The sequence below is a fragment of the Protopterus annectens genome, chromosome 1.part0 (genome assembly GCF_019279795.1).
Source record: "Protopterus annectens isolate FY-2018-M chromosome 1.part0, PAN1.0, whole genome shotgun sequence".
Classification (NCBI taxonomy): Eukaryota; Metazoa; Chordata; order Ceratodontiformes; family Protopteridae; genus Protopterus; species Protopterus annectens.
In genome coordinates this window covers 1,688,664,523-1,688,689,458 of record NC_056725.1, presented here as the reverse complement: position 1 = coordinate 1,688,689,458, position 24,936 = coordinate 1,688,664,523, and the positions used below count along the sequence as shown (strand labels likewise).

The 24,936-nt window shown below is 36.3% G+C and overlaps 1 protein-coding gene across 2 annotated transcripts in view; it reads right to left on the bottom strand.

Moving 5' to 3' along the window:
- Positions 1-24,936, bottom strand: part of LOC122799515 (TRIO and F-actin binding protein) — a 3,126,988-nt gene that overhangs the window by 2,066,281 nt on the left and 1,035,771 nt on the right. For both annotated transcript variants that reach the window (XM_044068636.1, XM_044068645.1), the window contains exon 12: positions 11,149-11,232. In XM_044068636.1, the coding sequence (XP_043924571.1) occupies positions 11,149-11,232 (84 nt within the window). The remainder of the gene's footprint in view (positions 1-11,148; positions 11,233-24,936) is intronic.

The window sequence follows — 24,936 nt, the reverse complement described above, 5'->3', positions numbered from 1 at the left end:
AAGGAAGGTGAAGACTTTAGATGATATATTAAGACAAAATGAAAGCATCTAATAGATTGTAGAACACGTACAATATGAAGAAAGGAAGGTGAAGACTTTAGATGATATAGTAAGACAAAATGAAAGCATCTAATAGATTGTAGAACAGGTACAATATGAAGAAAGGAAGGTGAAGACTTTAGATGATATATTAAGACAAAATGAAAGCATCTAATAGATTGTAGAACACGTACAATATGAAGAAAGGAAGGTGAAGACTTTAGATGATATAGTAAGACAAAATGAAGCTAAGTACATTTCAAAAATTTTGTACTTTAAAAACCGTGTGTTTTATGATGTATTTAAGTGATGATGATATTGTGTGTTTCTTGTATTATCCCTTGAAGACCATTTGGTCGAGGAGCCAAGAATGACATGGAATACAGTTTATTATTATTTTTTTATACATTGTCTTTTTTTTCAGAAAAACACTTTTTGGTTTACTGGCTTGCTCAAGGTCACACAGTATGCAAATGAAGGCTGAGGGAATTAAACCCTATACTGAAGGAAGTTGCTCATTAAAATTTACAGCCTTAATCCTCCGCCAACTTCCAGCTAATTTTAAATTTTATAATTTTATAAATAGCAATATTTAAATGTTATAATGTTTCCCAAAAACAGCAGTTAAGTTTGAAGCCGGCCATTTCTCTTCCACCCCTTCTTTCTACTTGGTGGGTAGTTGGTGCAGGAAAGTTGCCTCATCCCTCTTCTAACTCAGTAGGCTATGTGTGGGTGATGTCTTTCAAAAAGTTCTGCATAAAGGATGCACCAAAAGGGAAGATAAAAGACAACAGTTAGAAACTTCAGGTCAGAAGAAAGAAGGGATAAACAATGTACAGGAAAGACCAGTCTCTACAGTGTGTGTGTGCACTGACTCTTGCAGACCCACAACTATGTCTGACACATTTTGAAATAAAGAACGATCTTGCTAAGGCAATTTTCAGTGGTACTGGGTAGGTGGAAAGTGGTAACTTTGGTTTATTATGTCCTCTATCTACATGTCTTATACATGTGAGATGTTCTTCATTATTCAACCAATACCTAGTCTTAACAGTAAGCAAAAGCGGGTATGTGCATTAAACATGACATTGTATAACAAATAGGAGTATTTTCACTGACCACTATGCCTAGGCATGTAAGAGGTTAGAAATTACATTTTTTTCCTGTGTAATACAAATATAAATAAATTACTCCAAATCATTATAAGCACTTAACAGGACACCATTTGAAACCAATTTAAGCATGAGGCATTATCACATACTCTAAACAGCAGAACTTGTGCAAAATGTAATCATATTCAGCTTTTCTCATTAACAAATTATTAAATTAATACAACTTTCACACCATAATATTTGGATGTTACTGACTGTATTAATCACTTTATGAAATAAGCATACCTGACATGCAGTTTTTTAGGTAATACTTTGAAGGAAACTTACATAAAATTGAAAATTAAGTGTCACACTGGCTACTATAAGAAACCTCAACATAGCTAGTGTGACATTAGCTACTTTCAAAAACCTATGAGCCTATGTTCTGGGCAATTACTGCTGAAGCTGGTCATTTCTACTTTTCCATTTCCTCCTATTTGGTGAGTAAGTGGTGTAGAGAAAGTTGCCTCACCCTTCTTTTAGATCAGGGTGTGGAAGATGTGTATCACAGGGATCTGCATAAACAATAACAACAGCTAATTTTGAAATTGGTCATTGTTATTCTGCCATTCCCTTCTACTTGTATTTAGCTGGTGTAGGGGAAATTTGCCTCATCCTACTTCTAGCTCAGTAGTCAGTTTGAGAGAGATGTTTACCAGACAGCTCTGCATAAAGGATGTAGAGGAAGTGTACACAAGTAGAAAACAATCATGCAAATCTCCTACACTAGGGAATTGTTTAAAATGGTGCTCATACACAAATCTATCACAGTGGTACAGGTATTTATTACACTAAGATGTATATGTAGTCCTAAATGAAATTATGAAATGGATGCAATTTGAACTCATTCATAGATTTAGACATAGAGGTTATCCAACTATTTCATTATACCTTCTTAAGGAAGAGGCAGGAGCTATACAAATCAATACGCTTTACAATATCAGGACAAAAATTAGGTGTCTGCTAAGGATTCTACAATATGGTTCACTACAACTTTTGGTAGTAATTCATATAGAAAGTCATCTTTAAATCCTGTCCCACATGCTTTTAAAGTCCAATACTGTCTTTAGAGTATAAATTACATTTGCTGCCGTCCCAATATTTCAGCTAATACAAATATGAAAAACCTTTTTTACTAAACAGCAAACAAGGAACTAAATGTTGTAGGATTTGTGATAGCTGCACATTTTGTAAGTATATACTCTAAACCACATATTTTAAAATGCTGAACATTATTTGTAATATGCAAGGGGTCACTTATTTGGTCCAGTGTACCTGTGGGACATTTTATGCCAAGGCAAGTCAAAGGATAGGTGAACACTTGGCTAACATCAGATGCAAAAAGCACATTAATGCACTTTAGAGACATACCTTAACATAATAAAGTCAGGTTTCTGTTTATCGGTATTGACATGTACCGATGGGGTTCCACCTAATACAGTACTGGTGCTCTTTTTTAGACTGAGGTTAAATTCTAATGACATTTATTTTATTTATTAAATATGTTTTAGTCTTTCCTTGAATCTGTTTATAAATTTTGTTTCAATTTATTTATTGATTTTTAATCAAGAAGAGTATAGCAATAATCAATGGTGTATAACAAACCTCAAACTGTATAGCTAGAATATATGTTTTCAATTTCAGAGTATATTTCAACAAGCAAACAAGTTACAATTTATGAAATAAGATAAACTGCTCAACCAAAGCGCCCTTGAGTTAAGTTATAAATACTGTAATATGTAAATCAAGGCTGTGTTGTTGATAAGTCAAACAAGACATTGATGATTGATGAAATATGTCTATCACCTTTTCCTTATTTTCGATAAGCTTCATAGTCAAATATTAGCTAGCTCAATCCAAAAACAAATAAGCGATAAAAGTTATAGGTTAAAAAGTAAATAATTCTTCCTTTGATTTAAAAATAAAAATTGGGAGTTGCTAAACAAAACAACTTTTTTCAAACCAACAACTACAGCTTTCAGAACCAATTTTATTCAAGGTAATATTATATTGTTATTAATTTTTATTAGCTATTGCTATGGGAGAAGCTAAGGTAAAGGGTATTTCATCAATGTCTCGTAGACGATTTCATCAATGTCAATGCATTTTTATTCTTGACTAACTGTTGACCAATATCGTGATGACTTTTTTATGCTGTTTGGAGTCATTATATTATTTATTATTGTTATACATAATACTGTTGAAAAACACATACACTACTCACTACTGGCGCTGAATAAAAAAATAAACAACAAAGTTAAATTTTTTAACTTTTATTTTGCAGAACGGTAGCACTTTCGCTTATATCAAAACATTAAACAATTAAGCAGTGCAAGAAGAGATATATAGATTATTAATCCTTGGTTAAGTATCTCTTAAACAACGAATATAAAATGGTGAACCTGTCTGTCAAAAAAAAAAAAAAAAAAAAAAAAAAAAATCAATTATGAATGTATTAATAATAATAATAACAAAATGTTATAGCATAAAAAACACCATATTACTGTGTAAAACTTGAAATAAAATATGAAACATTAAATATATATCTCCATATAAAAGAAACAGCAATGTATTTCTAATAAAATCCTAATATGAATATTAAGTTATAAAGCTTATTTTTATATATCTAAATATAAATATAAATAATAAGGTGGTTGGCTTGACTATATAAAGTTGAGAGATTTTATGTTGTGATATGGTCTGAGGAAGGAGGAGATTTGATATAATGCAAAGCGCTACTTTTGCTACGTGTCTTATTAACAAAAGTTTAAAAGATTTAACTTTGTTTTATTCTGACGCCAGTTCCGTGGTGAGTCCTATGTTTGTTGTTTTCAAGTTACAATTTATATTTGTTACTATAGCTATCTATCTATACAGATAGATATAGATATAAAATATCATTCAATTAATTAGATCAAGTTATTAAGTAGGTGTCAATATGGCTCCTATTTATCAAGAAAACCAATCTCCCTTCCTTTTCTTTTAGCAATCGTTAATTTGACCAGATAAATTTGATCAAGATGCAACACAACTCCACAATCTGGGAAGGATGAGGGATTTCCAAAAATAAGGTTTTATAAAGGTGATCTAGATTTAACTCTTGTGACAAATGCAATAGTTTTAAACCACTGCTTAAACAACATCTTAACCACTGCCGGTCCTGCACATGCTCATCTGAAGGCTGAGATTTTGTGTTCACCATACAATTCTCTCCAAATACACTCCTTAAACAGAATACACTCAACCTCTCACTTAAATGACAAAACAATTTTATACATGACTGCTGCCTGTACAATCCACTAAGTTGCACGTGGACTTTCTCTTTAGTAACTTCCACCTCTGTAAAATTTTAAAATATATAAATGCAACTACTGTTTGTTTATAAATGTAAATAGAAATATAATTACTCTGCATTTAACTGGAACTTAGTATAATGCAATGTAAGCAAATGAAGCTTTTCTCCCCTGGCCTCTTCTGAAAATGGGTATTACCCAGTCAGACTTTCCAAGTAAACAAAGACAAATAAATAAATAAAATATATATTCTATTGACAAAATGTCTTTTGATGAATATGACATAAGTGGCAGCCTTTAATCATGCTTATAACATTTTGTATTTTATTTTTTTTTATATTTTTTTCCATGCATGTGGTATGGTTTATTTAAAATAAACATGCATGTGATTGAGGTAATGGGTTTAAATATTGGGCAATATGTCACAACAGATTCACAGTGAAGAAGCTCTTCAAAAGAGTGAAAATGGTGTGTGGTGTTTGGTGCTCAATAAATAAGTCATGTTGTGATTTGCTGCTAGAGTTCTTGTTTTGCCTACTGAGGTGTCTATGCACACACTGAAGTGCTTGGGACTACATATGTATAGTCTATTTTTTGCTTGAGCTGCTTGGATTGAGTCAGGAATGTCCCTTGGGTATGAATATGACAAAAGCTTCCAACCTTTCTGGTGGAACAGATCAGTTAAACAAATTATAAAAATACTACAGCTAGGCTGTTTTCTTTTCTTTCTTTTTTTTCCAAAAAAAAAAAATCAGCATTTACTGTATTTTCCAGTAACAGGGAAAAATCAATCACTATATAAATAAATATGCAATACAAAATCAAAATCAAACACAAGAGGGCATAATACAAATATAATAAATAAGCAAATTATGATTCAATTATAAACCTGCATTGCATTGATAAACAAATGAAACATATACTCTGCTATAACTGAATATATAGTTTCTTAAGGAATTTGGAAAAATTATTTAACCACTTCAAAATGTTTAAGAATTTTTTTCCTGGCAAAATATTTACAATTCTTCTAAGAAACAGGTTTTCTAACTAGTTTTACTAATAAAAATAACAATAACCGTAATTAAAAACAGCAAAGCAACTTTCTGACATTTACAAAATTAAAATTTAAGATAAACAAAGGACAAAAAGATTATCCTTTATAATCTTGTATTTTCTTAGAGTGTATTGAAATTTTCAACCATAATGCTACTATTACAATCCTCACTTTAGCTTATTGGTGACGTCATTTATTTTTTGTATTCCATCACAATGTTCTGTATCACAGAGCACAGAATGACACAAAACAGTGGTATGAACAAGATGACTGATTTTTATTGCAAATCTTTTGCAAAATCATGGAGTAACATGATAACAGTATCACCAAGATATGGTGATAGTGGACTCTCCAGTTTTTGTGTGATGTCTAGTACTTCACCTGTACCTGTAAATATTTTGCAAATACTTGACAACAGCACAGAGTAATACAACAAACAAAATGATCTGCAGTCAAATATTGACAAAGCAAGAAATTGTGTCATGGAAACTTCCATTTTTTGTGATTTCCATACAGCAACTGTAAAATTAGTTTCACATTGTTGACAGTAAAAGAGAGCAATACAACATAATGTAGACTGTGGTGGAATCTTGAACTTAACAATTTTGACTACCAGTGTAACAATGGACTTGTAGATCTTTTGCAAAACTTCTCAACAACATGGCTAAATGTAACAAAATATGGTACCTAGTGGAGTCTACAAATTTTATGTGAATTTCTGCTATCTGTACAGTAGTGTACTTGTAAACCTTTTTGAAGTCTATGGCAATAGCATGGAGCACTGTAACACAACAAAGCATGTTGGACTTCTTCTAAATTATTGCTGATTTCTGACAGCAGTATGAGGATAGCTATTGGTGATCCAGTTTCTGGTAGTGAGCTTAAAAAAGAAGATTTTAAATCAGCAAGAAACTGCTTGGCAATAAAGCATTTTGAATTATATGAAAGATCATGTGACATCATTCACACTACTGGAGAAGAGGAGTCAGCTTAAATAAATCAAAGATAGTGCTATAAAATTTAAAGAATTTTTTTTTTTTTTTTTTTGCTGAAACGTATAAATGCTAGCTAGTTCTTGAGATTCAGGCCAAAAGAAAATGAAGAAATGAAGTGGCTTCTAAGTGTTCAATTGAGGAACAAATAAAGACTTGATCAGGGAAAGCTTTTTTAAGAGAAAGCCTTAGCAATACATAACTATCACAAGCAAAAACCTGAAAAATCCTGCAAAGGTGCCTTGTTTTAGTGATAGCAGTAGGTGATTTAATGATTTTAAAGACCACTAGTTTTTTTATAACTCAAAGCTATTTGGCGAAACAGTGTGTGCAAATCAACAACCTGCAAATTCCTTTTTATAATAAAATAACAATGTAATATTATTATTATTATTATTATTATTATTAAATAAATTAATCATAATTAATTGAGAAAATAAGAATACACCTTAGGTCAGATTTTTAACATAGATGAAACTGGTTAGTACTGGAAATAAACACCTTTAAGCACCTACTTATCTCAGGATGGTGCTTTAGCTCCAGGTTTTGAGGCTGTAGTGGATCAAATGACCATGCTACTGGATGACAATTTCAGTAAAGTTTTAAGACTAAAACTTATAATCATAAAAATAAAAATGATTACTATTATTATTATTCAATACATTAATCACAATTAATTGAGAAAAAAGATTACACCTTAGTTCAAAATGTTGACATAGACGAAACTGGTTAGTACTGGAAATAAACACTGTTAAGTATTTACTTATTTCAGGATGAAGCTTTAGCTCTAGGTTTTGAGGCGGCAGTGGAACAAATAACCATGCTACTAGATGCTAATGTCAGGAAAGATTTAAGACTAAAACTTATAATAATAATAATAATTATTATTACTATTCAATAAATTAATCATAATTAATTGAGAAAAAAAGATTACACCTTAGGTCAAATTTTTAATATAGATTAAATTGGTTATTACTGGAAATAAATACCATTAAGCACCTACTAATCTCAGGATAAAGCTTTAGCTCTAGGTTTTGAGGCTGCAGTGGAACAAATGACCATGCTACTAGATGCCAATGTCAGTGAAGATTTAAAACTAAAACTTATAATGATGATGATAATAATAATAATAATAATAATAATAATAATAATAATAATAATTATTATTATTATTATTATTCAATAAATTAATCATAATTAATTGAGAAAAAAAGATTACAGCTTAGGTCTAATTTTTAACATAGATAAAACTGGTTACTACTGAAAATAAACACCATTAAGCACCTACTTATCTCAGGATAAAGCTTTAGCTCCAGGTTTTGAGGCTGTAGTGGATCAAATGACCATGCTACTGGATGACAATGTCAGTGAAGATTTAAGACTAAAACTTTTGGTGCTTATTGTTTTGCCAATCTACAAGCCTTAAAGAGTACTTAAGTTTACCCTTGGTATCTACTGTAGATTAAGCAAGAGAAACTGGTCAATCGGGCAGAAATGTAAATTTTCCACACTAATGGTATACATTTTTGAAGATGTTTTAATAAATTATTGCAAGACAAATTGGATGTTAAGGTTTGTCATATTCTGGATTACTTCCACCATTACTGCATTTTCACAAAGCAACAAAATCCTGTTTTTAAATTTAAGTACAACCTATCTACTTCATAGCCTTGTGCAAGATGTGACTACAAGTTGTAAACCTTATTATATAATTTGCATACTTAAGATGTGATGGCAATTACTGGGGGTAATGAAAAAAAAATCTTCTTAAATTCTGGGAGTAATTTTTTATCAAGAATCCAACTACCATCATTGAAGGTCTGGGGTAATACCACTAAATCCTGTTTAGATGGTGTCTGTTGGAATCATCTCCTGCATTTCATTAATAATTTTGAGGGCCTTAAACCTTAAGAGGAATGCTCCAAAAACAAAGTAAATTGTGTTGCTACTGCAAATCAAATTGATTTGAAAAAGTAGAAAGTGAGCATACTGAGGGCTAGTTTGAGTCCAATTCAAGGGACGTCTTCACAGCTGAACTGCAGCAGCTTTTTGCTGATTGTGGAAGGTGGAGATAAAGATGTACTTCAGGAGGAAGCACCACAAGAACTTAATTTCCATTTTTGCTTTGCCTTCATTCTTAAGTGAAACTAAGAAACAGATGCAGCCCTAAGAAGATAATGATTGCAAAAACAGAATGCAGCATGAACGCAAATCTTTGCATAAAACCTTAATGGAACTACATAAACACCTTATTTGTGAAAGAAGAAAAAATTCTAAGAAGCAAAACTTAGGACAGTTTTAAGCCAGAACAAAAAAAAAAGTTATAAAACAACGAACCGCAGGTATCAGCTTTTTTATTGCTACTATGTCTTCATCAGCTTCTCCACTCAAGACTTTTGATGATGATGACGATGATGATGACCATCTCAAGTGTTCATAACTCAGCATCCTTAAGATCTTCTTGCCTTTCAAGCTCTCTGCATTGTTTTTAAGGCACAGTCCTCAATATACTTTAGTGCATATTTATTTATTATTAATTGCATATTGATTAAAACATTTCAAGTGTTCCTACTGGGACAATTATCAGATCTGGCAAAGCTTTTATTAGGAATCTAGTTGGGTCTTGCATACTCTCCACATCCCTATTTTTCCCTATATGTTATACTATTACTGTTTCTAGATTTCATGTAACACTAGGTTTACAGGAAGGTATCACTTTTGTTACAGTAGAAACTTCTGTAGTACCTTTGATATTATCAAAATGTACTAAGTCTAGAGTCAGACTGATCAGCCTTTGTTACTGGTCTGTACATAGACAGCTCCCACATTAATTTCTAAATATAAGCAACAAGGCATGTATCTTTATATAACATATGCCAAAATAACTTCCTTTTATTTGTTGTTTCTATTCCATTCACATTCTGTGTTAATAATTTTAAATCTACAGCAAATTAACCACTATGTGGAATAGAGAGGCTATTTTGTTAAAATAAACAAACAACTACATGAAAGAGAACACTGGTCAACATCTCAAAATCATGTATGTGACCATAACCACACATATGTCCAATGTGTGCACAACAAATACATAGAATACTGTGTTTGCATGTTAACTAAAAACAAATAACTCATCCATGCAAAAATGGTATAAACTTATGACAGGCTACCTTGTAAAGTTAAAGGTAATACTACATGTAGCCTTATCATTCCATAAACCAACACACAAATAAAAAAAAAAAATCAATTAATAAATTAACTAGGTAAATCAGCTTCCTAATGACACTCAAAACTCTCATTATTATTTACAAAAACCTACTCAGCCATGACAATGTCTATTGATATTGACGGGATGCAACTACAATTATGTGCACTCAAAGAGAACAGACTGTAGAATTAAACAAACTGCAGGTGCAACAGAGAGTAGTAACAGTTTGGGTAAATGGCATCCAAAAAGGAAATATTATCATTATTATGATCATTATCCCCACTCAAATAATAAGTCCATTAATTACCATCAGTGGGGTGAGGGTCAACCAGGACAGGTCACTGTTCAGACAACCATCAGAGATGCTCTGATGTTTTTTATTGCTTTTTCTCCTTGGACTTACTGGCATGCATCTGGTGATGAGTTGGAGGAAATTTGCAATGGCTGATGGCAGAGGATGTCTCCTCACTTTCACAAGAGGCATTCTCTAGATGCATCCCTGTTTCTCTCTTTGAGGCAAAACTGGTAAATTCTCCACACTTCACCAGGGAAATAACATCACCCAGTGCCTCCTGAGTGTGTGCAACCTCATCCTCCTCCATCAGAAGAGGTGAGCGGTCCATGCTCCTTCACTCATGCCCCTCCCTGCATGGCAGCTTCTCCAGTACCATGGCTGTTAATCAATGCCCAGTTGCCTGGGTCACAGTCAGGGCTCTCTCCCTCTACATCACATAACCAAGCAGCTTGTGACTACCTTTAGTGCTCAGAATGTGTATAAAATACTCTACAGTTAATAAAATTAATAAATACATTTAAAAGCTATTATAATTTTGCAAAATATGTTGGTTATGCAAAGCAAAATGTGATAAATTCTGAATGGCCAATAATTCTTGATATACAGTCAATAACCACCTCAAAACCAGCTGTAAATTAAGTTTACTCAGATATTCTCTACTTAAAAAAGGGAAAGAGATTACAGGAATATTCTTAGAGCTTAAAGACTTGGACAAAAGGCATATCCATAATGGCGACCATGCACCATAACCAGGCAATGTAGCTGACAATCTAGCTAATATATGAGACACATAAACAACTTTAGAGATTAAACAATATATAAAAAAGTCAGGAATGTTAAGTTCTCAGTTTCTTTTTGACAGATTTTAAGCTTTTTTTGGTTAGCATGTTTTTGAAGATGATACACATTGGCTAGATCAAAGAAAATATGTTAAACTATAGGATGTGAAAGTGTAAAAACTGATGATTGTGCATTATTTGATTTATTTTCCTTCTCTGACAAATGACAGAATTTCCAAAGCCAATTTCCTGCTCCTCTTTTCTGTTAGAATTCACTTTAGGCAGTACATTCAACTTGCATTTAAAGTAAACAGGTGCATACATAACCTCAAAATCTCACCTTGTCAGATTTGCTTAATTGATGCAGATACGAATCCCGATTTCTCCAGTCATTCTCTAGTTGTTTTGTAAAACTTTTGTCATCCTAGAATCATATCAGATGCAGTAAAAAAAGAATATTAGAATACTTCTGACAGCAGTGCTCATGGAGACTTTAGTAGCAGAAATCACAAGAAATGTGTACGCGCTATGAAATGTCATTGAGTACTAAAACCATACATAACTCTCAAACCATATTTTCAAGGTGAAGAAATAAGGAAACAAAACTTTTGAAAATTACCACAATTAAGTAAAAGCAAAAATAATAACAATAGTAATAATAATAACAATAATAATAATAATAATAAGAAGAAACATTGATGCATCTTTTAATAAAATAACAGTAACCACTTCCATAAAAACAGTGCAGTACTCACAACTTCACTAGACTGTCATGACATCACTGTTATTTTATTAAAATAAGGAAACATCATAAGTGATGAATATTAATATTTTTACATTCTTAGACAAGGAACTACCAAGGAAGAATTTTATCTATAAAGAGATGATACTTCTGTACTTGCCCTGTTTGCATACCTCTCCATAGTAGTTCAGAAATGAATGTACTAGTAAATCTTTCCACTCAGCAACCAGTAAGTGTAGAAACAGAAGTACTCCTGCTGCTCCTCCATTTAAGGGGTCTACACTACCTTCCCCAATACAAGATCATCAGCCCCCTCTCTTGTTGTGTTAATCGGTCTTACTGACAGAGACTTGATAAAATGTAAAGTCCACCAAACGCTGCCTTACTTTGTCAAGATTCCACCACAGACCAACTTGTTTTGTTGCATTGATCTGTGCTATTGCCAGCGATTAGAAAAACATTTAAAGGTTCACTTACAGCAGTAGAAATCATACAACAATTAAAGATTTCACCACAGATCACATAATTACTTTGTGTCAATCTATGCTATTGCTGATGTTTTACAAGCAGAATCACTATTCCTCATCAGACTACCACAACTTGTTGCACTGCTCCTGTATTCCATGATGCAAAACACTACAAGGAACTATAAAATATAAATAAAACTATATATAAGTCAATATGGGATTTGCATTATGTAGACCTCATACCCCTATTTACCCATCACGAAAAAGAGAATTTTCATTCTGCAAATTTATTCAATAGCAGAAATCACTGCATCCATTCACAGTGCTTCACAGTGTCTTCAAGGATTGAAAGTACTCTCATCAGCTAAACAGCTATCCTCCCCAAAAACTCATTAAAAAACAGGCTACACTGTTTAGACATCCCCATATGATAGCAGAGCTGGCTTTCAGTGCAGTGATCTCTTCCTTCCCTGTTAACACTCCTGCATTTAGGTCACTTGCCAAACTCAGGTTGCTGACAGCATTTATGCATACTGCACTCATACAGTGGTGGGCTACATAACTCTCCCATTTCTTAACCTTTTCAACTTGTCAGCATCTGTCTGGCTGAAGAGCATGGCATATAATACAGCACCCTCTAAGCAAGAGGACCCTAATTCTAGTGCACTCCCTTTCTACCTATTCATATAATCTCTACTACTTTCAACTAGTTTCGGATAACATCAGACTGCTCTTATAAAATGCCACAGAATCACCCTGCTCGTTAATCTTCCGATTTAACGATCGGCATGCTCATCCTTAGTTATCAAGCTTAATCTAACTACATCTTCTCTGGTTCACCTTTGAGTTTAACTTTTCCTCAACCTATTTTCTGCTTCCTCTTCAACTCATAACTCTTATGACTAACTGCCCTACTCTATTACTTTCTTTCCCTATGTAAATATATATATATATTATGTTTATTTTTGAATTGTTGTTGACTTTCAATATTCTTGAACTGTTTGTGAATGTTTTACATATAATATAGAGGGTTATGATTAAGTCTCTGATCGTAACCATGTTATTAAGTGATCGAGGCATGGATGTCAAGAAATTCACCTTCAGAGCAAAGCTTGAAAAATGAATCTTGGCATGCATGTCAAGAACACATAATACTGGGTTTTGATTGGAAAGACCTGATTATAACTCTTTGTAGTACATGGAGTCTTATCTGCTCCATCTACTATCAATTATGGAAAAAAAAGAACATGATCTGTTTTACCAGACTTGAGCGCCAGTAAAGCACTTAGCGACTGCTGATGCACAGAAAACAAGTAAGGAAAATTCAGGGATGTTTTTTAGATACTGCCCTAATTTAAATAAGTTACTTACAGACTGACTGATACTGCAGTGGTGGTGCTGCGGTAGCGTTGTCGCCTCACAGTTAGAAGTTGCCCATTCGATTCTCAGTTAGAGCGTCTTCTGTGTGGCGACATGGGTGAATGGATGTTCCTTTGTTGAAGGTTGTGCATTAGGCCTGGCAAGCCAGCACATAAAACTCTACTGCCAATCATTAGCTGACCGGAGTTCCGCTGTGGCGACCCCTAACCGGGAAAAGCCGAAAGACACAAACAAGCAAACAAACTTACAGACTGACTGATGTCTGTAAATTTCAGGGCACGTAGAAGGAAAGATATTCAGGGACTGAAGGAATGTCTTTTCTGATAAAACATGACCAAAGATTCTAAATTTTTTACCAAAGATTTTGAGATTGTTCTACATCCAAGAAAGCACTAAGAATATACATTTGCATTTCAGGGCCAACTACTTCCTATGAAAACATATACATCCCTGAAGAGCGTTTTCATAATTCTTTTGATTGATAATTAGTTATGCACAATTAACACTTTTTTTTCCAGAAAGCACACAAAACAACAGAGTTGCTTTAAATTACAACTGACCAGATGTGACTTCACTGTTTCTGCCTAATTCTTTACTGCCATATTCATAATATTATCACATATAAATTTTTATCTTACTATCCTGATTATCCTGAATAATCTGAATTTAGGTAGTTAATATTCTTTGTTCTACAGAAACTGGAAACATAAGATGAAACAGATTAAACCTTCAGTAAAAATAAGGTACTTCAGAAAAAGCCTCAGTCTGTATGCAGTTTAATCACTTACCTGTTTCACATTTGTAAAAGCATTTGAGAATGTCTTTGTAGCCCACAAAACAGATGATTAGTTTATGGGTTTAGAAATCAGGGAAACACAATTCATCATTTTAAATATGATTAAACCAAATGCACATAACATAAAGTGATTACAGCTGACATTAACTTTACATGTGCCTTGCAATGAATACCATTTCAAGTTATCCAAAATGTGCTTCACATTTATGAAGCAAACTGAATAAAATGTTTAAGGTGACAAGGCAATGCATATAATACTGACTAATTGGATAGCTGCTTTAGAACTGGACTTAATTGTTTCAGAATGGGCCAGATGGCATCATAATTTCAAAATGAAGGTACACACACCAATTGCTCATCCTGGCTTATTGCGTTGCAGTTTCCCGTTTAACACAAAGTGAAAACACTGAAAAAATGGTGAGCTTTGTTCTTGAGGTTCCTGAGTAAAGTAATCCTAAGACTTGTACATGCGGACTCATTGGTAATGCATCACATAAACAGATCGAGTTAACATTTTACAAGGTAACATAGCAGGAAAATACTGATACAGACTGAAGACTCTTAACACCTGTCCCAACTGGTAATGGTTCATAGGTTCATAGGTTGGTACTAGGCTATCGGCCCTAGGTCCTATACAAGCCTAGCCATAACAATTCCCTGGCTATTTCTTCCCACAATATTTACTTCCCTGGACCCCTGTCTAGCAGGGCAACTGACGTGATCCTCGGGGTGAATTTCCTATCTCCCATTCAATCGTCAAGGTTCCTTTTGAAGAGGGCCAAGGAGGTGCTCTGCTTGACATGTATGGGTAGTCTATTCCAGAGTCTGGGGAGTCTCTGGGTCAGCAACCTATCCCTCCAGCATATTTTGTTCATTGTGATGACAAGGTTTAGATCAATGGACCGTATGGCTCTGAGGGATTGGGATTTCTTTAAGTGTAGCATGTCCAACAGCTCTGGGTTTGACATGGCCTTGTATGTTAAGCAGAGATCGCCTCTGAGTAGACGATATGCGACAGAGTACAGCTGGAGTTTTTTAGACAGTCAGCACAGGGCATCTGCTTTAGGCCTGTGATTCTTTTAGTGAGGAATTTCTGCAGGCTTTCCAGTGGTTTAAGATATCTTGAGAGGTAAATACCAAATGGGGCATTGTATTCTATAATGGGTCTAATGAGTGATGAGTACAGTGGGACAATGACTTCCTTTTTTCAGGATGAAAAGCCTTTAGCAATGAGGTGTGCCACATAGAAGGATTTCCTGACTGTTGTGGCAGGGTGGTTATCAAAGGTGAGACCACTGTCCACCTGTGTCCCTAAGTCTCATCACACTTTCGGTGTTTAGTGTACTGCCACCTATGTGGTAATTCATGGGTACATGTTTTTCTCCAAAGGGGATGACTATACATTTCTTGGCATTGAGCTTGAGCCCATGGCTCTGGCACCAAGCATCTGTTTCTGTAAGGCCCTTTTGTAGAATATCCACATCATTTGGGGATTCAATAATGGCTACCAGTTTGCAGTCATCTGCGAACTTTGTTAGCCAGAGTCCCTTAGTGTTGGCATATACATCAGAGAAGTAGATACCAAACAAGAGCGGTCCCAGGACTGAACATTGAGGTACTCCAATTGTCACTTGTCTGGAGCTGGATTTGCAAATGTAACGTGTAATACAATGAATACAGTCACATATACTCTCATCAAATTAGACAAATGACAACTGACTGTGACCAAGTCCTTCTAGGCCAAAATTAGAGATCTGTCAAGGGCAGTAAAATAGTTGCAAGGATACCAGGAATGATTTATGTCTTGACATACTCCATGCAAGAGGGATACAAGTGGCAGAGATAAGGCTCCTTTAAGGGCTGCTGAGCTCATTTTAAACCTTCCTTACTTGCTGTGTTAAACATAACTTTTGCTATAAAAACAATAAAGTATCCCCAGTACATTGGTCTTCCAGTCTTCTGAAGAGGCAAAAGACTTTAAAATGCTGCACATGATACTTATTTAGAGAAATAAAACCACATTTTCTGTGCAAGCAATTATTTAAAGTGATCTCATAACTTAATTATTTAAAGTGACCTCATAACTTGAACCATTTAATAGATATTATTTTATCAAAATATTCCGGTTTTAGTTCATTCCGTAAGTTTGACAGATCCTGTATATTAGGATATAACTTGATTTCTTGTATAAAAGATTTTCTTTTTTTCTTTTATGTCTACACCATTTTTATCAGTGATTATCTGATCAATAACCATGAAATTAAAAACTATTTCTAGCCTGTGCTGGTGACATAAAGGCATAAGCCCTTGACTATGGTCCAGGTGACCTCACTGACAGTTCAGGTAAGGAGTACAGTATGTGCTTATTTTGGGGGGGGGGTTGTATACTGTATGATGCTCTCACTAAGCCATAGTGGATGCCAGAGCTCTGGCAAAGGAAATTATAGGGGCTGGCCATGTCAGAGAACCGAGTATGCAGGCTGCTGTAAGGACCTGGCATGAGCAGGCCCTCAGGCAACACTTCATCAACCACCCAGCTTAATGCCACTCTGGGAGAGGTTACAGCAAGCAAAAAGCCTCATCACACAGCCACAGTATGATAGTTCCCACTGTTCCTTACCATGCTGCGGTGCCTGGTGCTGCATTTCCCTTAAGCTGTCTAAGACTACAGGCCTCCACAAGCAGGTGCTCCCATATGTAATGCCAACAAGTCACCAAAGCACTGGGAGCTGCAGGGTTAGAGATTACTGGGAAGAGACACTGGAAAGCTAGAAGTCAGTGTCAGTAGTGGGAGACCAAAAATAATCAAAACATTTGCTCCTGTGTGTAAGCACTCTATAATGTGTAATCTTATAAAACTGTGAATACTATTATTTCTGACATCTATAAGAAACTCAAATTTTCTAATATTAGCTTGTTGCTTTGTCTCACCAATACAGAAGAAGGACATGTACACTGTATGAACTCTATAAATCCATTTCACTAACAAGCCACCTTTTGTCTCACTTAAATTTTTGTTCACCAATGCAATGATCATTTTCTGCTTCTATGCAATTACATACCACATATTTATTGCATGGTGTATTACCTCACTGTGTCTCACTTACACACAATTATGAACTGTGCAATGACTTTGAACTGGAAGAGCTTGAATAATTGAGGCTCATTTCTAGGTCAAGCTAGGTTTAGTTGGAAATAGAACCAGTAACTCATTATCAGTAGAAATTATATCTCAGCACTTGAACCTACGCATAAATACACTCATAGGAGGTTCAACATATTCTTCAGCCAGCTCTGCCAATTCTGTAGAGGAGGTTGGTTCTACTATGCCACCATTCCAATTACGACTCTTACTTATTCTCATTTGCTTTTTTATTACCAGGCACAGTTGCTCACCAATAACTTAGGTAAATAAGTGTTTACTAGGCTAACAACCACAAGGGCCATTTTAAGCCTAGCCATCAATCTCCCCCACCCCAAAATAAAAAAAAAAGAAAAAAAAAAGAAACAGCTGCTGCTTTAATCATTTGTTTTTAAGTTCATAGGCAGGTACTAGGCCACCGGTCAAGGAGACACAGTTTCCCCTAGCACCCAAAGTAGGGACTGTATCTCATTAATCAACTGCAGCCTAAGGCCTCTACTCTAAATGCCAGAATCACACAATAAGCCTTGTATCTGGGTGGGCTTGAACCACCAAGATTTAGGTTACCAGCTGACCACTGTAACCAGTTCCATCACAGATAAATTACCTAAAATTCCTTAACTAAAACACTTTTACATAAAATTCTAAAATCGTCCTCAATATCCCATTGCTGGAATACAGCCTATTAAACCTTATTAACACTAGTTTTTTAAGTATGATCAGTTGTACCAGACAAAAATGTTGAGATGTTGTTTCTTTCCTATGAATGCTCTATAAAACACAAAACACCAAGTGATTCAAGAAATCTACTGTCATGTGAATACTCCTAAAGCCGTAGAGCTTGTTCCATGCAACTTTGAAAAATAAATGCTAAATAAGCATCATTACCTTCACCATTAGTAAATCACCGATATAAAGAAAACGACTAAAAACTTAGGATAAAAAGCATAAATATAATCCTTTTCTACCAGTACTATAAAAAGACTGACATTTTGCCACCATGGTGGATCCCCTTATGCTGTATGACATGCTGTCTTTTGAAAATAAAATAGTTAAGAGCCAATGCAAAATTTTAATAACTCAAAAATGTAAGATTTCAGGCATTCACCATAACAGAATGTATTGTTTCAAGGCTATCTGTGCATCACATACAGCCATATAAATTAATCACAATACATTCTAGCTCAAAATAATTATGTTGCTAATCAATTTCTTTCAATTTGGAAATCTCATTTTGACTGTCAATGATAAAAGAAGGTAACTGCATCATATAACGATTTGAGTATTTTATGCAGACTATAAGGCAGCTATTGAAGAAAGCTCTGAATTCCTGAAACTGTGATGATTGGATGCTTTGTAACATTGCTTTAGATATCAGGTGTTGTAAAGTACACAATTTCTACAATTTTGTAACTATTCATTTCTTGACTGTTTCGCTTGCTAAGATGTGTAATCTAGTTATCTTATTCAGCAGCTATTTGCACGCTTCCTGATACATCTCTAAATGATCTTTTTCTAAAACCAAATATTCCTTCTTTCTGTTTAAACATATCACAGCAGGTGTCCAAATACTGCCTTTCATTTAAAGAAAATACAGTACTCCCTTTATTTGCTATACAGAAGCACAATTCACAGCCTAAATTGGTACAGGCATCTTCAGCACTCCGGGTGTGGACGATTCATAAACTCTGGCAACAAGGCAGTGCAGTGGAAAAATACAGTAGTATACAATGCATGCAGCTGATGACATAATTATACGTGTATGAGGTATCTCATGCAAATGAGGTACACAGAGTATGCAAATGAAACAGGAGTTCAGAAACGTGCAAAGCAGAGCACTGCTCCATGTTATAAACCTATTCTGAACACTGAGAAATACTGGTGAATTGAATGAATATGCGAGAAGAAGCTGTTGCTACAGCTGAACATATGTTATTGGCCACTGTGAGAGAAAAACTTACTGGCAGCATGGTAAATACTAATGGACCAGCAGACAGTGGACAGATACTGTGCTGACATAGACACCATACAAGAGCTAGTCAATCAGTGAACCCACAAGTATTTTCAAGGGGGATGCATGGAATGTCTGGTTGGGTGGACAGGTATAGCTATATGGACCTTTCAGTGGACAATTAGGGACATTCAGAAGTGGAATGTCCTGTACTGATGATGTTGTTATTTTAGCCCATATCTCTAAAGTGGCCTATGATGTTGGCAATGTATATATGAACATTTTAAAACTATTGTCATTTTCCCATTTTCAAGTTTATGATCATTGTTATTGGCACACAGTTTCATGTCTTCTGTGGCTTCAGGACCAGGTAGTGCTTGTACAGTCCGGATTAATAAATAAATAAATAAATAAAGCTGTGGGAGCCCCTTCCATGGTGCAGCTATAGACACAGATACTGTGTCATACTGTGTCATCAGACTGTGCCATGTGCAGATTGTCATCATCATCATCATCACCATCATCAGCAGCAGCAGCCATAGGATACCAGCTAGGCATATGGCATGTATTGTTTCATTATGCTGGAGACTCCATCAGTAAAATGTGTAAAAGCATGAACACATTATATCTTTGGAAGCACTCAGACATATGCCTATATCCCCATCACACTGTGCCATGCATTGTGATAGAAAACTCTACACTTGTATAGTATATGGAGACTTTGAAATATGTGCTGTTACACTTGTTATCCTTGCATCCCAAAGATACCTGAAAGGGAATGAAAGATAAGCAGAAGGTCCTTGATGAATAGGTCCACTCAGACATGCACTACACTGTACCATACAGATGTGTACTGGCCTGTACTAACTTAGTGTACTCTTTACTAATATTTAGCTTGTCACTGTTAGGCCAGATTCCACATCCAGGGCACCCCCTCTGGGTATGAGGATCTGCTCCCCTTCCCCACACACGGAAACAGGAGCCCCTATACATGTGAGCAGTTTCTGCGCTTGTGGTCCAAGTCATGTTATGTCTGTGTCCTTGGTAATGACCTGTGCCTTGCCTTTTGCATGAAGTATCATACTGTTACACTTCACTGTACCTGCCAATAGCATTCATGTCCTGCACTACTCCCTGCTACACCTAGTCCTAATACAGCTTGAGAATGGCAACTTTGCCTATAAAGTGCTTGCCATGCATGCAGAGGGCCTCAGGTAACACCACCATCTCCTGGTTTGTGAACTTTTTCAGCTGTTGTCCATCTTTGTGGTTCCTAACAAGTCCTATACACTTGTGAGTTATACATGTCAATGAATGGGTGTGATAAGTAGCCTGTGAAAGTCATCCACCTATGACCTCTGGCTTTCTTCCCCACATTACATAGTAGGTTAGCAGGCCCCTGCACATCAGTGCAGACCCCCCCCCACCCCAAATTTTTCTGTTAGGCACATGGCCTAACTACATGCCTTCTTTGCATTTGTAGCCTGACCCCATGAAGTGGTATGCACACTCGTTAACCCATCTGACTAACAATACTTTTCCATGCCTACTATGTACAGATGCCATCAAGTCCCTTGTATCCTGTCCTTCCATATATGCCCAGTAACCAAGACTTGCATCCCCACCATAGCTGGACATGACCTGCCATTATACTGTGTTTAATCTCACAGTTACCACAGGTGTTGAATATACTACTGAGATACATTATCAGGTGGGGTGTCTGCCTTCAGTATTTGTATATCAACTTCCAAAGACTTATTACACATAGTTCTGTATTCCACTGAGTTTTATTTGTAAGTGTGCTCATACAAAATGACGCCTATGCTTCATAACACAGCAATAAGATCCTTGTAGTATGTCATTTATATGAATAAATTGGTTTAGTGTCACTGTATCTGAACCGCATGCAATATGTTGCACAGCCCAGCCAGTACTAGCAATGGTTTGTATTGCTCTACAGAAACATGTGGCTAGCATGCTGATAAGCACAGCCTGTGTGAATCTATAGTCCTACAGCTCTGTGATACAAAGGTTTGGTAGCTCCCCACTGCTGCACTATGATACATCTCATGTAATGTCCAAATGCCCATTTGGGTGCAGGGGATAATGCTTTGCTTCTTGGGTGAACATCTGTAGAAATCATGGCTTCCTCAGGGCAATATGAACTACAGGGATCCTGCTTGGTATGCCATGGAGATCAAAACTTTTTACGTATTCCTTCACAAGGACTTTTCCACATGCCTGCTGGACAGGAACAATGGTTCTTGTAAAGTAAATACGTGGCACCAGCATTCCAGGATGATGAGCAATACCACTGGCATCACTGATTCTGAAGAGAAGTGTCAGGACAGTGCTGCCACCCACACTTGTTTCAGCAGTAGGAGGTAGAGTTTATGGAAAAAGTACCCAGCACGTATTGTAAGTATTTTTTCTTACTATTAGTTTATTACCTGTTGTACCTGTTTACCAATGTACATATATTTTACATTACATACTTTATTTTACAGTGATTGAGGAGCATGAATTGAACATGGCAAGTGAGGGAAGTGACTCTCCCTGTAGCATGGTGTGTGAGCTGTGTATGGTGCCTCAACATGTAACAACAATTGTATGTGTGCCATATGCTTGTACTAGTGTGTTCTCCTTTTGTCATCATTTTGCATGTCTGACTGTGGTGCTGGGTCACTAGTAGATGCCAGGTCTGCCTCACAGCAGGGGGACATAGGTCACCCTGCTGAATGTGACCTGTAGAGATTGCAGGTGTCCTCCATGGACACTTTGTAGAAGGTGGATAGAGGCTCCTTTGCTGGCAGTGACCTGGAGAGGTTCACCATGGTCTCTCAGTATCTTCTTATAGGTTCATAGGTATTTACTAGGCTAATGCCCACAAGGGCCTTTTTAAGCCTAGTTATACATCCCAAATCTCTGACAAGTTCTGATACACCTTGATAAATGTAAGCATGGGCCTGGGAGATGAACCATTTACAGGTTACCTGTTTGCATCAGAGACATAGGTGCCAATCCAGGGATGAATTTCCAGTTTCCCATCCAATTGTTCAAGTTGCACTTGAATTGGATTAGGGAGGAACTCTGCTTCACATGGATGGAGAGCCTGTTCTATAGATGGGGTAGTCTCTGGATACATACCTATCTCTCCAGCAGGTCCTATTTATATCACAGGAAATATTTAAGTCTTTAGAACTGGTAATTCTGGTACTGTTTGTTTTGTGGATATGCAGGAGGCCCATCAGAGTGTGGTCTGACTATGCTCTGTATGCCAGCAAAGATCTCCCCTCAAAAGCCTGCAGGAGACAGAGTACAGGGATAGGGCCTTGAGATGGTCTGCACAGGATATATTACTTACACCCTGTATTCTTTTAGTTAGGAGCTTCTGTGGACATTCCAATTGTTGGACATATCTGGTTAGGTACATACCAAAGGGGGCACTGTACTCAGTGATAGGTCTGATGAATGCCGAATACAGTGGAACAATGACTTCCATGGACTCAGATGCCATACCTTTGTTTATAAGCTGCGCAACATAGAATTATTTTCTCACCATTGTAGACAAGTGATGATCAGAGGATAGATTACTATCTATGTGTGTCCCTAAGTCTCTGACTACTGGGTCAAATCTAAGGGTTGTGTTGTCAATATGATAGTTACCAGGGATGGAAGACTTCCCAAAGGATACTATTATGCATTTCTTGGCATTTAGTTTTAGTCCATGACTCTGACACCAGTTGTTTGTCTGTATCAGCCCCTCCTGGAGAACATTTGTGTGAGTGTGAGATTCAATGACAGCTCCTAATTTGCAATCATCTGCAAATTTAGTCAGCCAGAGACCAGTGACATTGGCCTTGACTTCTTTATTTATTTTATTTTTATTTATTTAACATTTGTTGACTGGGAAAGTCTGACTAGGACAGAGCCTATTTTCAGCTGAGGCCCAGGGAGAAATGCTCCAGAGCATGCCTTTGGATTGCGGGAGGAAACTGGAGTAACCGGAGGAAACCCACGCAAATGCAGGGAGAACATACAAACTCTGCACAGAAGGCACCCCAGCCAAGAATCGAACCTCTTGCTATGAGGCGACAATGTTAACCGCTGCACCACTGTGCCACCCAAATACCCATTGGTTAACCATGTAGGCTCACTCGACACACAGTCCTTTTATCAGGGGTGACTCAAGAGCAATGTCTGCTTAAGTGACTTGCTCAAGGTCATACAGCAGGCAAATGAGGGCTGAGAGAATCAATCCTTGTACCACAGGAACAACAGATCAGTCTTAACCCTCTGTGCCAAATATGATGGAGAGTATAAGAGTGTAACTATCTTGGAGTCTTACACATAAGTAAAGATATATGGGAATGAGATATTAACAAATCGATGGGGGTGCAGTGGTAGCTGTTTGGCAAAAATCACACTAAATTGTGGTGAAGAAGTGAAACATGAGTCATAATTTATAAGTCAGTATATATATCATCATCCTCATCTTCCTCCTCCTGTTCCATCCTCATTCTTTGGACAGGGACTAAAAGGATGAGACAATCCACCTGGCAGAAATAAATTTTTTGCAGGATTGTTGAGCACAATTTCCATTATACACTGATGAGCTTGGTAGTCCAGCATGAGTAAAGCTGCCACTCCTCTGAGTCAGACGTGATACGGCCACCAACTGATGATGCCCTCTAGATGTTTCCCATGGAATGTGTATTAGGCAAGGTCCACAAGGAGGAAGCTCAGGGCAAACTCAGGACATGTTGGTGAGATGATATCTCTCAGCTTGCCTGGGAATGCCTGTGGATCCAATAGAATGAGCTTGGAAACTATTGCTAAGGACAGTGAAGGTTGGTCTGTTCCAGACAGCTTGCTATTAATGTGATCGCACCAAAACAAGCAGATTAGAACAGGGATAGCTGGATATCCTCTGTGCTGGTCTAATAGATCCAGCCACAAATTTCACATGTAATAGTGGCTTTGACAGCCACCAATTTCACATGTAATAGTGGCTTTGACAGCCACCAATTTCACATGTAATAGATGCTCTGACTTATTACTTATTCCATCTCAGTGGAACATGAGAAGGAAGAGTAACGAGATGAGATAGTGAGGTTAGAATACAGGTCTCTTGTCTCTAAGGAAGCATCATATTATAGCTTAAAGACACAAACAAAGGGGTGAGAATGACACATTCTATACGTCTTGGGAGAGTGATTCTATGATCATTTCACAAATAGGATAAATGAAGGACAATAAGCCTACTATACTAACAGAGAAAACATTTCTGAATGAGAGAGAGAATAAGTGTTACTACTACAGTTTCACTGTCAGGGACAGTTTATAATGCAGTGAAATGATGACAGGGTTGATGCCTTTATCTTGAGCTCCTCACATGGCATTACTGTCATTTACAGGAACAGATACATACTGCCAGGTAGTAATTTGTAAATGTCAAATAACACTGCATCAGTCATCTGTCAGTGCTTCTCAAACCTGACAAATACAGCAGTGTGCATTCTGTAGCTGCAGCTGTATATATGTATGTGGAGTAACTTGACAACATCAGTAGATATGAATTATAGGACCACAACCCAGTTGTAAAGTATCGTCCTACAACAATAAAAGACCAAACTCAAGAAAGACTGGC